General features: G+C 47.0%; 1 protein-coding gene across 4 annotated transcripts in view; it reads left to right on the forward strand.

The window, feature by feature from the left end:
- Positions 1-15157, forward strand: part of Mgat5 (alpha-1,6-mannosylglycoprotein 6-beta-N-acetylglucosaminyltransferase) — a 288591-nt gene that overhangs the window by 206648 nt on the left and 66786 nt on the right. For all 4 annotated transcript variants that reach the window (XM_087581590.1, NM_023095.1, XM_087581591.1 and 1 more), the window contains 1 exon segment: positions 5552-5685. In XM_087581590.1, the coding sequence (XP_087437716.1) occupies positions 5552-5685 (134 nt within the window).

The following is a 15157-nucleotide window of genomic DNA, read 5'->3' on the forward strand; positions in this document are numbered from 1 at the left end:
TGTGTGTGTGTGTGTCAGAGTAAATAGGATCCACTTTAGTCTGAAGCTAAAGACTACCCATAGGCCTAGAGGGTAAAGAAAGCCAACCGATGGTGGATATTTTTAAGCAGGTAATATCATAAGTAACTTCTTTATATCTTTCTCTATTACAAAAAAGAAAAAGTTTTACACTGAGGACATGCATCAGTTATAACAGGAAAAGCAATTAAAGCATTTGTATTTAGGAGGAAGAAACCCGTGTATTGGCAAAACTCCATCTGACCTGAGCTCTGAAGGTAGAGAGGGAAGAGGTACTTGATGAATCCTGGCAAGTTCACACCCCTCAGACCTCCTGGCTATGAAGGCTGAGGAACCTGCCCAAGCTGGTTCTTAGGGTTCTGCCTTCGGGAACAGGTAGTGTGAGTATAATTCAAAATTCTTAGAGGTGTCTAAGATTTACCAGGAGGAAGACAGACCTTGGAGATTGATACGATTGAAAGCAAAGTTAATTTCCATGCCGTGAAGTTTTAATTTATTTTTCAAGAAGGCAGGAGGGGCTGGTTCTCAGCTCTCTTTCTCCTTTCTGTGCAGTCCAGGACCCCAGCCCATAGGGCGGCGCTTCCCACCTCAACTTACCCAATCTAGGAATTTCCTCACAGACTTGCCCAGAGGCTGCTCTCCTGGGTGGTCCCAGCTGCCGCCTACTTGGCGGCATTTGCCATCACGCTTGCTGGGAATAGACCGTGGAAAGTAAAGAGAACTCGGAGATCAGGGTGGTTTTTGTAGAAGCCCCATCTGTTTCTCTTCCGGGATGGACTGATAACGGAGAGTGCAGTGGTCCCCGAGTCTCATTTACAGTGAAATTTTACTGATTTCCTTTGAAATGCAAATATTCACCCTCATGCCCTCCAGCCACAGCCAATACCTTGTGTTCTCAGCATAGGGCAAAGCAAAAAAAAAAAAAAAAAAAAAAAAAAAGAAGACAAAGAAAAAGAAGCTTGGATTGAGGGATTGAGGTTAGAGCCAGATGGAAAGTCAGTGTGAAAAAACCGTGTGTGTGCATGTGTGATTTGGTGGTGAGGTGCAGGTACCAGCAGAGGTCAGAGGCATGGAATTCCCCTTGGAGCCGCCACACACGGGGGCCAAGCTTAGGCCCTCTGCAAGAGCAGCAAGGGCTCTTAACCACGGAGCCTCTTGTCCAGCAGCCAAGAAGGTCGGGTTTGGTATCAGCCAGGCCTATGGCTATGGATTCTGTATAAGCAGAGTGAAGAACACTCGTGTTGAGAGTTGGTGTCTTGCCTGGATGCATACAGCTGCTGGACAGCTCCTTTTGGTCAACCACAAGGAGCCTAGCACCCGGAAGAACCACCTTCTTGTGTGTGGGGGGGGGCGGGGGGGCAGGGGATGTTTAAAAAAACACCCAGGGTCTGGTGACAAGTTTCGTTACAGAGACATAGAAGAGTCAGACATGTTCTGACCATTGCGTCTGTAGGTGCGTGATGCCCTCAGCCACCAACATGCAAGGTGCTGTTCCTCAAGTTATCTCACAGTAAAACTGGGAGTTGAAACTTTCAAATATGGATGAGATTTCTGGGGGCTTCTAGATGTAGTGTGTGTTTTCACGGAGTCTCAAATTTGATTTAGTACCGAACTACAGTTGCACCATGGCAGTAAGGATAGATGGGAGTGTGGCTTAGTTACTGTGTTTGCCTAGCAGGTAGGGAGTCTCTGGAGTCCATCCCCAGGAACACATAAGCTGTAGTGGTGGTTGTCTCAGTTCTAGCGATGGAGAGATGGCAGCAGGAGGAGGAGAAGTTCAAGGTCATCCTTGGCTGTACAGTGAGTGGCCTATAGAGGGGGCTAGAGGAGACCCTGCCTCCAAGAAAGGAAAAAAAAAAAAAAAAATAGACTCTTCCCTCCCTCTCTTACATCCAAGCTAAATGCTAAAAGAATCTTTGACACGTGCACCAAAAAATAAAAAAATTGCATGTGTGTATTTTTTCTTCTTTTGTGGATTTTTAATCATCTTGCTTTTATTATGTTTTAGATAACGCATCACATAACAAGACCCACAAAACACTTTAGATGGTCATTGTGTTGTAAGTGCCTGTATGGGGACATAGACAAACTGAGTCACAGAACAAATATGCCAAGAGTGGAGTGTTAGTCACTCCAACAGTTTCCTGAAAATACAAGTTAAAAACCATCATCTTAAAGTCTAGAGCCCTAGAGCAACAAAGGAAAGGGTGCTTAACATGCACAGGCTGTCTTCCCATCACCCTGTTCTTTCCAGTTCTAGTGCCCTCCCCTCTGTGCTTCTCAAAAAGGAGGAAAAAAGGAAAACTAGCAGGAAAACGGTGAGCAGCCAGCCCTTGCTTTGTCTCTCGTTGGCCATAGAATTTATTCAGTAATTTCCCCTTCAACTAATGTAGCCATTGTCCTTGCCTCTGGGCACTTGTTCAAACACACAGAAATGGGAGAACAGATTGGCTGACTGAGCACAGCTCCTCAGTCAGGGCCCTGTTACCTCCTCCTCCTGTGGCCCTCATTAGGCCCTGCCTTGGAGATGAGCTGGTGAGGGGTAGGATCTGCGTAGCCTGCACATCCCACAGAGCGCCTTTGCAGCACTGCCTCCCTTCTTCATCTTCCTCTCATAAGGATGAGAGTAGAGCTAGGGTGTCTCACTCTGAGCAGGTCACCTCCGATGGGTTGAGAAGGTCTCTGGAGGCAGGGGAGTGGCTCTCAGTACTATAGTACACCCTCAGCACCCACATAAAAAGGCCTGGTGTGGCAGCTGTCACTCACCGTCCCAGCCTATGGGAGGTAGAGACGGGTAGATTAATGGAGCTCACTGGGCAGACCCGCTAGCCCAACCAGCGAGCTCAAGTTCAGTGTTAACTTTAGGGACGCTAAAGATGCAGCTCAGTGACTAAAAGCAAACACTGCTCTTCAAATTCTAGCACCCATGTCAGGCAAGTCACAACTTCCTATAACCCCATTTCTAGGGGGTCTGATGCCCTCTTCTGGCCTCATGCAGGGACACACCTCTACACATAAATAGTGTTTAGAAAAAAACCAGTAAGGTGGAAATTGATTGAGGAAGACACCTGACCTGTCTCCCACATACAAATAATGTCACTTGTGTGTGAATGCCCAACCCCCCTTCCACCACCATACATACAGAGAGAGAGAGAGAGAGAGAGAGAGAGAGAGAGAGAGAGAGAGAGAGAGATCTGGACTGACTGTAAATGGCAAAGCATTCCTTAGCTCTTAGAAACCCAGAGCAAAGCAAAAGAGAAGTTTGCACCCAAAGGTGAATGGCGGTCACGGCTGAAGTTGCAGAACGTGGATTGCACTGGACGGACGGCCTCAATTCCTGGGGGAGTTTGCTTCTGTGTTATTTATGCAGGTTCGGTTTGAGTCAGACTAAACAAGGGTTGCTTCCTGTCTTATCAGCTGTGTGTGACCTTCACTGAGCCATCACCCAGCGAGCTGAAATTTATCTGAACAAGATGGGAGGCAGAGTTGATGAAGGTTACTATTTAATCAAGAGAGAATTGTCTTCCAATCAGATAGCCCCCTCCCAGTGAAACATACTTGAAAATTATACAGGGCTGAGGCAACGGCTCCCGTTGTTAAAGTGAGAGCCACAGGCAAACCTGAATTCCCAGAACCCACATAGTAGGAAGCCAGGCATGATGACACACACTTGAAGCCCAGCACTAGGGAGGCAGAGAGAGGAAGCTAACTGGGTTCACTGCTACACATCTGCCTAGTCAGTGAACCTGGTGTGGGCCCTAGTGAGGAGTCCTGTCTCAAAACAAAGTAGAGGTGTCCTCTTACCTGCACACACACACACACACACACACACACACAAATTTCAAAACATAGAGTCACAAACTACAATTGTTCTCGGCTGCTGTGGTATAGCTTCCCACTCGGGTATATGGTAAAGATGTAGAGCCTATAGGTAGGGTAGGCCAGAAGGAAAATCCTTTTCTTCTAGAATATTCTGCCCTATACACATCCCAGCTTTGAAGGATTTGGCTTTTAGAGAAGCTTATACCCCAGAGACTCTCGGTATTTGCTTGGTCTTCAGTCCACACATCTGCCCAATGTAACCCCAAAGGCAATCATGCCTGGCTGTTGGTTGCAGTTGCTTAAGGAGATCTGTTCCTGTTGCTAGGTGGTGGTGGCTCATGCTTTTAATCCCAGCACTCTGGAAGCAGAGGCAGGCAGATCCGTGAGTTCAAGGCCAGCCCGGTCTACAGATCGAGTTCCAGTACAGCCAGGGCTCCATAATGCAACCCCGCACCAAAATGCAATGTGTGGCTGTTGTGTAGACAGCCTAGCCTGTACTTACCAAGCCAAGATGGCTAAGATGTCATCGAGCCATGAATCCCATGAGACAGCCATTGCTTATACAATCCATACTTGACTATAGTAGTGTAGACCATGGCTGTGCATCTCCTGTGTGCATGTGTGTATAGGCCAAAGGTCGATGGTTATTGTTTTCAATCACATCCTTCTTAGTTTTTCTATCTATCTATCTATCTATCTATCTATCTATCTATCTATCTTCTATCTTTCTATGTATCTGTCTGTCTATCTGTCTATCTACCTACCTATTGTCTATCTTCTATCTACCTACCTATCTACCTATCTATCCATCTCTATCTACCTACCTGTCTGTCTGTCTATCATCTATCTATCTATCTATCTATCTATCTATCTATCTATCTATCTATCTCTATCTCTATCTCTATCTATCTATCTTCTATCTATCTTTCTATGTATCTGTCTGTCTATCTATCTACCTACCTATCTGTCTATCTATCTTCTATCTATCTACTTACCTATCTATCCATCTCTATCTACCTACCTGTCTGTCTGTCTATCATCTATCTATCTCTATCTATCTATCTATCTATCTATCTATCTATCTATCTATCTATCTATCTATCTGCAAGGTTTCTCAGTGAACCTTGAGTTTATCTTTTCTCTGCTAGCCTGGTTGGCCAGAGAGACACTGGGATCCACCCAACTCCCCACCAGTGCTAGGATTACAGATGCGCACCACCACACCCAGCTTCTTCTCAGCACACAGTACACTAAAACTCAGGTGCCCACACTTGTGTGTCAAGTGCCTTCCTCCTCTCCCCCCACTGAGCCATCACAACCTGATCACACTCACAGGGCTTGACCCCAGCACTCAGTGAACCTGGAACAAAGAGATTGGGCTGTACTGGCTCCTCCCCACCTCCCACCCCCAACAACCCCCCCCTGCCCAGTTCAGTCACACACAGCCCCACCCCAGCCCCTGTTCATCTTTTGTCAGAGAGTAAGCCACTGTGGAGGTGAGATTGTAGATTACACTGCTTGGTTTTTATTTACCCAGATGAGATGGTAAACACAGCTGGGATCAGCTTAGACCATGAGCTCCTGGATGAGGCGGAACCAAATGATATGCAAACGCGCCAGTGGGTCAGCGCTGGCCTGTGCTGTTTGTAATGCCTCTGCTGCTCTGTGCCCGGTAACCACTCACGGCCCTGTCTTTTGCTTTCCACATCAGCTCATACCCCAGACAACAGCTTTCTGGGCTTCGTGGTCGAGCAGCACCTGAACTCCAGCGACATCCACCACATTAACGAGATCAAAAGGCAGAACCAGTCCCTTGTGTATGGCAAAGTGGATAGTTTCTGGAAGGTGAGTCAGCCCGCCTGCGTGTCGAGCTCTCTGAAAGGAAGCTTGTGGGGTAATTTAATTTTGCTTTGATCCGGGGAGTAATCAAGCCAAATGCCCAGGGCTTATGCCCACTAGACACAAACAGAGGCGTTCAGGGGTCCGGTTGCCCTAGCGTGCTGGCATGCTAACTGAGGCTCGGGTTGCTTGTCTCTCCTTACAGCAACTCTACTCCAGACCTTTTACTTCTCAGCATGTTAGATGTGAGATGTAGGCTAGGGAGAAGGTTCAGTAGGTAATGCGCTCTTTGAACAAGTGTGAAGACTTAAACTCAGATCCCTCACATCATAGAAAGAGCTGGGACGGTGGCCCATGCTTGCAACTCCAGCAGTGCTGGGTGGATGTAAAGGCAGGATCCCTAGGGGCACTGGTCACCCAGTCCAGCTGACTCAGCAAGTTCAGGATGAAACATACCTTAAAAAACCCCCGTGGAGCATGATTTAGAAGGTTCCCAATCTCTTTATATATAATGTATCAGCCTTGGAGAGCCAATCTTATAATCTTGAAAGACAGACATCCCCATGACTTTCAAACATACTTCTTCTAAATGTCCAGTAAAACCCTTCTTGGGATAATCAAAGAGCTGTGATCTCATGCTTTGTATCCCCCATGAAGGAAGTTAGAAACTGACACTCGTGGGCATCTGAGGCATGCCCAGCTAGGAGGTCTAGTCATTTTTCTGATATAGTGTTCAGAAAACCAGGTGTTGCCCACCCTTCAGGTCTGCAAGAGAGCAAGGAAGCTGGGCCAGTTTTTTCCATGTGTATTCATTTCTTTGTATGTGAGTGAAGGATGTGTGTATGCATGTGTGTGAGTGAATGATGTATGCATGGGGTGTGTGTGAGAGAATGATGCATGCGTGGATGGATATGTAAGTGAATGATGCATGCATGGGTGTGTGTGAGTGAATGACACGTGCATGGATGTATGTGAGAGAATGGCACATGCATGTGTGTGAGTGAATGATGCATGCATGGGTATGTGAGAGAATGATGCATGCATGGGTGTGTGTGAATGATGCATGCATGGGTCTGGGTGAGTGAATGGCGCATGCATGCATGTGGAAGTCAGGAGCATCTTCAGAATCAGTCAGTTCTCTCCTACCACAGAAGTTCTGGGTTCTCGAGATCAAACTCAGGTTATCAGGCTTAGTGGCATGTGTGTTCATGGACTAAGCCATCTTGTGGTCCCATTTGGCTATTATAGACACTGATTTATTCCCAGATTATGCTCTTTATTAGAGACAGCTGAATTCTGCACTCTGTAGTATAATAGTTCTCAACTAAAGACAATGTCACTGCCTCCCCTTCCAGAGGGAAAGCACCCAGGCAGGGTCTCCAGAAAATTTTGATTGTCTTGTCTGGATGATATATACTGTCCAATGGGTGCGGGTTAAGGGTATTGTAAGCATCCTACAGGGCTTAGGAAGGCTCCCCAGCATACTTGTCTGCCATACATTGGCAGTGATCTCAAGACAGGGGATCCCTGCAGTCATAAAATAAAGGGTCATTCTTTATGTGCTATCACAGGTTAAATATTCCTAACTAAAAGTTTTGATATCCAAAATACTCGGTGCCAACGTCATGCTGGGAGATGGTGATGGTGGGGGTGGGAGAATTCACCCCAGCATCATGTGGTGGTCTAAACTCAGAACTGCAGGAAATGACTCTTGACCTCTGTGTAGGGAGAGAGAGTATGTTGTGAGTTTCCCCCATGTGGGCTCATATGTTGTATTGATACCAAGCTGGTGTTCCTATTTTGGGAAATTTTGGCACCTTTAGGAGGTGGGGCCTCCCTAGAGGAAGTAGATAAGTGGGGGAGGGCCTTGAGGATTTGTAGCCTTGCTCTACTTCCTGTTCATAATTTCTGCCTTCTGACTAGACACTGCATGGCCTAAGTCAGTCTGGTAATATTTAGTATATAGACCAGGCTGACCTCAAACTCTTTAGCAATCCTCCTTCCTCTGCCTCCCACATTGCTGGGGTTATCAATGTTGAGGTAAGGACCTCCTGAGAGCACTGTGACCAGCCTTGTTATTTTGAAACAGGGTCTCTCCGTATTATCCAGGCTGACCTCCTGCCTCAGTCTCCCTCGTACAGGAATTCAGACCACATGTCCAGCCCTCGGCTCATGTTTTCCACAGGACTCCTCAGTAGGTTTCTGTGATGGTCACATGAACTAACAAAACATAAGCCGTGCAGTGCAGCTCACAGCGTAACCAAATGCTGCTGTTGTTGATGTTATTATTGGGCCAGTTAAAAATCCCATGGCGAGAACTGGTTCCCAGTGTGAGGATGGCCAGGCCTGTGAGCATCTGGTAAATACAGGCAGCCTGCGAGATACTCAGCTGCCCGTTTGTAAACTGTGTCAACAGTCGGTGCCCCCTTGCCCACGCAGAGTCTGGCCTGTTATCTATTTTTGTAAATAACATGTTATTGGAAAACAGCCATGCCTACTCTTTGTCCGTGAACGCTTTTGTACTAAAATGTTAGCATTGAGTAATTGTAGCGAAGGCGAACTGACCTACAGAGGAAACAGTATTTACTGCCTGGCCTTCCCTGCACCACTTTGCTCCCCTCTGAACTCTATGATGTCCTGGGCAAACCCAGTCTCTCTCAGAGAATGCATTTACCCAGCCTTTCCATCTCCTTCCCTCCCTCTCCTCTCCCCTCTCCTCTTCTCTTCCCTCCCCTATCTCCGCCTCTCTGTGCATGGGTACATAGGGAATGCATGCACATACGTGTGAGGGCCAGAAAACAACCTCAGCTGTCATTCCTTAACCTTTCCGCCTCAACTTTTAAGACAGAGTCTCGCACCAATTCCACTAGGCAGGCTGTCTGTCTCCACCTTCCCAGGACTGACGTGCTTACAGGGTGGGCGTCACCGTGTCCAGCTTTTTAGGTTTCTGGGTGGTCAACTCAGGTCGCCATGCTTCCAAGGAAAACATTTCACTGCCTGAGCTATTTCTCCAGAACTCATTTTGGGGCTCTTCATTATGGCGGTGAATAACTTGTTTGTGGAGAAGTGAAGCATTTACGTCAGTAAAATTCAGCTCGCTCTGAAGAAGAAACTCCGCGTGCAAAGACTGGCATCTAGCTGGCTCCTTTTCTAGGCTTCAGTGAAATGACTAATACATTGTTCTAGTTTGGTTTCTCTTGTTGTGATAAAACACTGGCCAAAAACAACCTGAAGGAGGAAAGGATTTATTTGACGCCTGGGTCACAGTCTGCAACTGAGGGAAGCCAAGGCAGATGTGGAGTAGAGACCGTTGAGGAATGCGGCTTACTCTCTGGCTTGCTTCCTCTGCCTTGCTCCGTTACCTTTCTCCTACAGCTCGTGTCTACATACCTAGAGATGGCACCGCCTACAGTGGGGTGGGTCTTCCTGCATGATAGCAGCTAAGAGAATGTCTCACAGATGCAGCCGCCAAGAAGTTTGAGGGAGACAGTTCTCTCCTCCTAGTAATATCGAGGTCTGTGGCAAGCTGGCTTTGGCCAGTGAGGGGTGTAGGTAGCTCAGTGGTAAATGCCCTGGGTTAAATTCTCGGCACATGCTAGGCTCTTCGACCCATTTCTAGCATTGATGACAGTTTATGGGCATGCTCCCCCTTCTTCCGTGTACAAAGCAGTGTTCTGAAGCTCACACGGACAATCGAGCTGTGTAACGGGAGTGAGCAGCTAGCAGGAGCCCAGGCTAACATTAGCATAGCAGATAAACCGCTATTCCTGGCCACTTACTTCCCTGGTGGCCAAATCAGCCATAGCCTTACAGCTCTTCTGAGTGAGTACCTCTCCATAGGAGTCACTCAGGTCATTTTCTGCTTCAGAACCCTGGGCCTGTCCTGCTACAGCCATATTCTGATGGCAACAAGCAAAGAAAACCCATGTCACTGGAGTGTAGACGGCTTCTTATCTAGACCTCTGAGTTAGAGCTGAAAGCACACACATTCAGCTCCAACCAATAGCATGTCACTTCCCTTCAGGCCTTCCCCCTCCCTCTCTCTATCACACACCACACACACACACACACACACACACACACACACACACACACACACCCCTAATCCATTCTCAATATATAACAGCAGGGGGCAGGGTCTTCTTCAACTGTAGACTAGGGAGTTTGGGAGATGGGTCAGTTGTTAAAGAGCTCACTGTACAAGCCTAAGGATCTGAGTTCAGATCCCCGATGCCCATGCAAGGCAGAATACACCTGCAATCCCAACACTGGAAAGGCAGAGAGGGAGGGCTCACCGCCCAGTTCGTCTAATCAAACTGGTGAGCTTCAGGTTGAGCCTCATGTAACACAGGCTGGTCTCCATCTTTCTATGTACCTAAGGATGACCTTGAACATATGATCCTCCTGCCTCCACTTCCTGGGTGCTGAGATGGCAATATTTCACTACCATACTACATATATGCAGGACTGGAGATGAAACACAGGGCTTCCTGCATACTCGGCAAACAAGTACTGTGTCCCCTGAGCCACATACCTACCCTGCCTTGTATAATTATTAGCTGTGTTCTTTGGAGCTCTTACGGTACAGTGACTACAAGCTATCAAAGAGCAGCCACACCGTACTTAGCCCACACTCCCAGAAACACCCTGGAATTCTGCAGTGATGATTGCAATATTTCAAAACAGTGGAAACACTGCTTTAAACAGCCAGAAATAAATCTGGAAAGAGGAAAGAAGCCTGGGTGACCTCTGAGTCGGAGATAGAGTCCCATCCAAAGGACGATGTAATTATCTGGCTTGCTAATTGGGTCGACTCTGGCTTCATTGAAATGCAGGCAGAATTGGGAACTGGAGTCATTTGGAGAAATTCCATTTGATTTCATAGTAGGGATTAACTGCTTTTAATGCAGGGTTTTAATGAACCACCAAAGACCATTATAATTAGAGAATAGACTGAAATTCTTGAAAAGAATGCTTTTTTTTTTGTAAGTAGGTTAACCCTGCGACCGTACTTCTTCCTCACCAGATAACAGAGATAAATGAGGTGAATCGACAGCCACCTATGTCAACCCAAGCATATATATTGAGATAATAGGAATTGATTTTGTTGGATCTGTTGAAGTCTAATATTGTCATAGCTCTTTTAAAAAAATTTACCTTATTACTGTTCAAATTATATGTAAGTGCATATATTTATGTATGGGGGTGTACACATGAAGCCCCAGGGGCCTAGGAAGCCAGAAGAGAATATTTGATCCCCTGGAACTCCAGTTAAGGTAGCTATGAACCACCTAATAAGGTTGTGCTGGCTAGTTTTATGTCAACTCGACACAGGGTATAGATATCTGAGAGGAGGGAACCTCAATTAAGAAATTGTAAATGATGCCATCCTGGGCTGGTGGTCCTAGATGCTATAAGGAAGCAGGCTGAGCAAGCCTTGATGAGCAAACCAGTAAGCAGCACCCCTCCATGGCCTCTGCATCAGCTCCTGCCTCCAGCTTGTTGCCCTGTTTGAGTTCCTGTCCTGTCTTCCTTTGATGATGACCTGTGACTTGGAAGTGTAAACCAAATAAACCTTTTCCTTCCCATCTTGCTTTTGGTCATGGTGTTTCATCATACCAATAGTTACCCTGACCAAGACAATGGGCTTTAGAAACCAATTCAAACCCTCTGCAAGAGCAGTGCACACTTAACCATCAGGCCCCATCACAGTTCTTGATTCCAGTTCTAAACAAAACAGAGCCGCATAAAATGAAGAGCCTCTCTAGCTTCTTGCCCTTAGATAAGTCAATCACAAGAACCTTGGCCATGGTCCTTCAGACACTAGGCTTACGAGAAGCATATAGGCATCCAAGGAGAAGGTAGAGGAAGGAATCCCTTGAGGACAGCCACTCACCAGGCTGAGGTCATTTGCATCCATTCTGGACCCAGCACAAGGAAAAGTACGGCCCAGGGGTAGAGCCTTTTCTCAAGTAATAGCTTGTGATAACTGGGAAGAAACTCATAGAGATAAGAAACAAAAGGAACTATCCAAAATGATAGTTCATTGGGTAAAGACGCATTCTGACAAGCCACAAGCTGAGTTTGATCCCTGAAAGGAGAAAGCCAGCTTCCTCAGCTTGTCCTTTGACCTCCATACACACCATCCCTGCCCTCCCAAAAAAAAATGAATAAATAAATGGGAAAAATAATGAATGGAACTGGGAACACAGCTCAGTCATTAAGTACTTTCTCTACAAACAAGAAGACCCAAGTTTCAGACAAATGTAGACAGGAGTTGAATGTTGAAGCACCTTTGTAATCCCAGCATTGGGGAGGCAGAGGCAGGTAGATCCCAGCCTACTTGGGGAACTCTTGGCTACTAAGAGACTCTGTCTCAAAAACAGAAGGTAGATAAGATCTGAGAATCAGCGCCTGAGGCTGATTCTGGCCTCCACGTACATGTGCACACACAACTACACACACCTACCACACAGACTCTTAAAGGCTCTTACAAAATGGCACTGACTGCGTGCTGATTGTAAGCCAGCCTGGGCTGCCCCCTGCAGGCACCTTCATATTTGCTGAATATACAATGTAAAAACCAGTGAAGATCAGACAACCTTTTCCCTCATTTTCCTGACCATCTATTCTGATTCATCAGGTCTCTGCTTCCATTTTAAAGAGCTCCTTGTCTGCTGGCAGAAGAACACATTCTCCCTGGCCTTTTCATCTGTCAGTCTGGAGATGCTGACCGTGAACAGTCTGGGGTAGCAGGAGGAGCCCTGGGCAGGAAAAGCAGTCTGTGCTCTCAGCTGTCTGACCTTGACTGATACTGGTCTCCTGGTCTCACTTTTTCTACTGTACAATGACAGTGACCTGTCTGCCTAACCCCCGCCCCACCCAATCCCCAGAGTCTGTAACTCTATAATCCAAAGTCCTCCTTGGCCTTGTCTAATTCTTTCAAAATCAGGGATAAGAAAGGAGTAGCCTAGAAGACAGCTTGTGAGTATCAGAAATAGGACAGAGCCAGAGAGGAGCCCGGGGGAGGGACAGGGGACAGGGAAGTGGGGCAGGTCAGGTGCAGAGTCCACAAACCCAACTGCCCGGAAAGCATCCATGAGTATAAGAGACTAAAGGGATGCTTTGACAGTGAGATTGTGTGGGTCTGCCAAGAATTGACTATGGGCCTTCAAGTTGAGGCTTAACATAAAGGATAAAGGAACTCTTTCCTTCCTATTTGAGAGCATCGTGTCATTCCTTGTGAGCACTCAGGGTATTGGTCCCCTGCCTCTTGTACTAGTGTGTCCACTTGGAGACAGTGGGATTCCATCTCCTAATGGGGCCGGTTACTTCAGCTCCCCGTGTCCCTGAGTTCTTTTATAAAACGGGTGGAAACAATAGCATATTTGTTAGGGGTTGCATGACTTAAGAAATGTACTCATGCTTCAGTCAACCATGGAAAGACATTCTGAGAATGCATTGTTAGATGGGCTCATCACAGAGTGCTTAAACTGAAATGGCTGCAGTGTCAGCCAGTTGTACATAACACACAGGTCTCCATTGTATAACCAGTCCACGACAGAAATGCATGCGGGCCTGTAAATGTGTTCTAGCAATGCCTTCTCCTCCTCAATGTCTGTTAGGTTTTCTTCCTATTGGTAGGATTCTCAGGACTGAGGATACAGCTCAGTTGAAAAGGTACTCACCTAGGACACACAAAGTCCGAGATTTGATTCCCAGTCCCACATAACTAGACGTGATGGCGCTACCTGCAATGCCAACATGTGGGAGGTGGGAGATAAAAGATTGGAAGTTCAAGGTCAGCCTCAGCTTGAACATTAGGAGTTCAGGTCTGTCCTGAACTATGTGAAACTGTCTCAAATAAATAATTCTCTGGGAACAAATTAAGGTGCTTTTGATCTGAAGGAATCAACTGTGGAGAGACTCAGAAACCTGTCATTTGAAGATGAATTGAAACTGGCTTGTTGGCCAAGGTGAGCCAAGATTGAGGTTGGTGAGGAAGGGACCTTACAGTAAGGGACCAAGATGAAAAGGGATAGAAAAAGAGTTGAGAGTCCCTAGGAACATCAGAGGCAGCTAAACTCAAGCTGAGAGCCACTTGGGAAGCCGTTAAACCCCCACCTCTGTGGCTGCGGACGCACGGGCAGAGTCTCGAATACCAGAGCATTTGGTCTCTCCGTCTGTAAGGTCCCTGGCGCCCCTCAGATTGTCCTTACACAATGTGAGTGGCAGAGAGGTCAGGGAGGGTAGAGGGGGACCGAGGGATCACTGTACAAGGTCAAAGTTCACCCCAGGCTGGCACAGTCATGGAAATGTGTTCCCCACAGTGTGCTTTCCGCAGCTGTGTGCCCACAGCACATCCTGGGCCCGGCAGAGACTGAATCCCACCACCTAGCCAGCATTGTATATTTTTTTAATTAGGAAATATGCCATTGGGGACCCGGAGGGTGGCTCACTCGGGAAAGTGCTTATCATACAGACATAAAGGTCTGAAGTTTGACTTCTAGAACCTGTGTAAAAAGTGGGACGTGGTGGCAAGTGTGTGCACTCCCCGCACATGAGTGATGATGATGATGATGATGATGATGATGATGATGATGATGATGATGATAATACAACTCAAACAGCAGCCAAACAAAAGAGGAACTGGGGAAAGGACTAGTAAGGAGGAAGAAGGGTCAACAGGGATGGGAGGAACCTAAAGGAGGGTGAGGGATGTGAGTGATCAGAGTCCATCTATAACATTCATAGCATGTGCATAACATGTGCATAGCATGTGCATGTGTATAATATGTGTATAGCATGTATATAACATGTAACCAAAGAACAATTTAATAAGGTTGTAAAGGAAATGGGGTCAAAAATAAGTAATGTGGTTGGCACCCAAGGTCATCTTCTGGCCATATGTGCACGTACACACCTACACAGAAAGGGGCAGAAGGTGGAATGCAGATGGGGAAGAAAGGGAGGGGAGGGGAGAGGAGGGAGAAGGAGGGAAAGGAGAAGAAAATCTGGAGAGGTTCTTCAGGAACGCCAAAAATCCAAGCTCATTTGAAAATATAGGCAGTGCATAGTTGTAGCCACGTGACTGGAACTAGTGAGTGCTATTCTGGAGTCCAGGGACTGGGTTGTGCTTGGGGAGACAGCCCTCCTGAGGGTGCTGCCTCGGGTCTCCAGGACTGGTCAGAATTTCAGAAATGTTTGCAGTTTCAGTCTGGGGATATGGTTCAAGCAGAGCATTCGGGCGGCTCTGGGTTCCCTCCCCAGCGCCATGCCCACAGCATACCTATACTCAACCCTTGGGAGGTAGAAGTAGCAGGGTCAAGGCCATCCTCAGCTACACAGCAAGATAAAGGTCAGCCTGGGCAACACGAAACCCTGTCTCAAATTCATAAAAACAGGGCCAGTGAGACGGTGTGGTGGGGGAAGGTGTTTTAGCCAGGCCCGAGTACTCGAGTTCAGGGCCCTGGCGCCA

The sequence above is a fragment of the Rattus norvegicus genome, chromosome 13 (assembly GCF_021556685.1).
Source record: "Rattus norvegicus strain SHRSP/BbbUtx chromosome 13, alternate assembly SHRSP_T2T, whole genome shotgun sequence".
In the NCBI taxonomy this organism is placed as follows: Eukaryota; Metazoa; Chordata; class Mammalia; order Rodentia; family Muridae; genus Rattus; species Rattus norvegicus.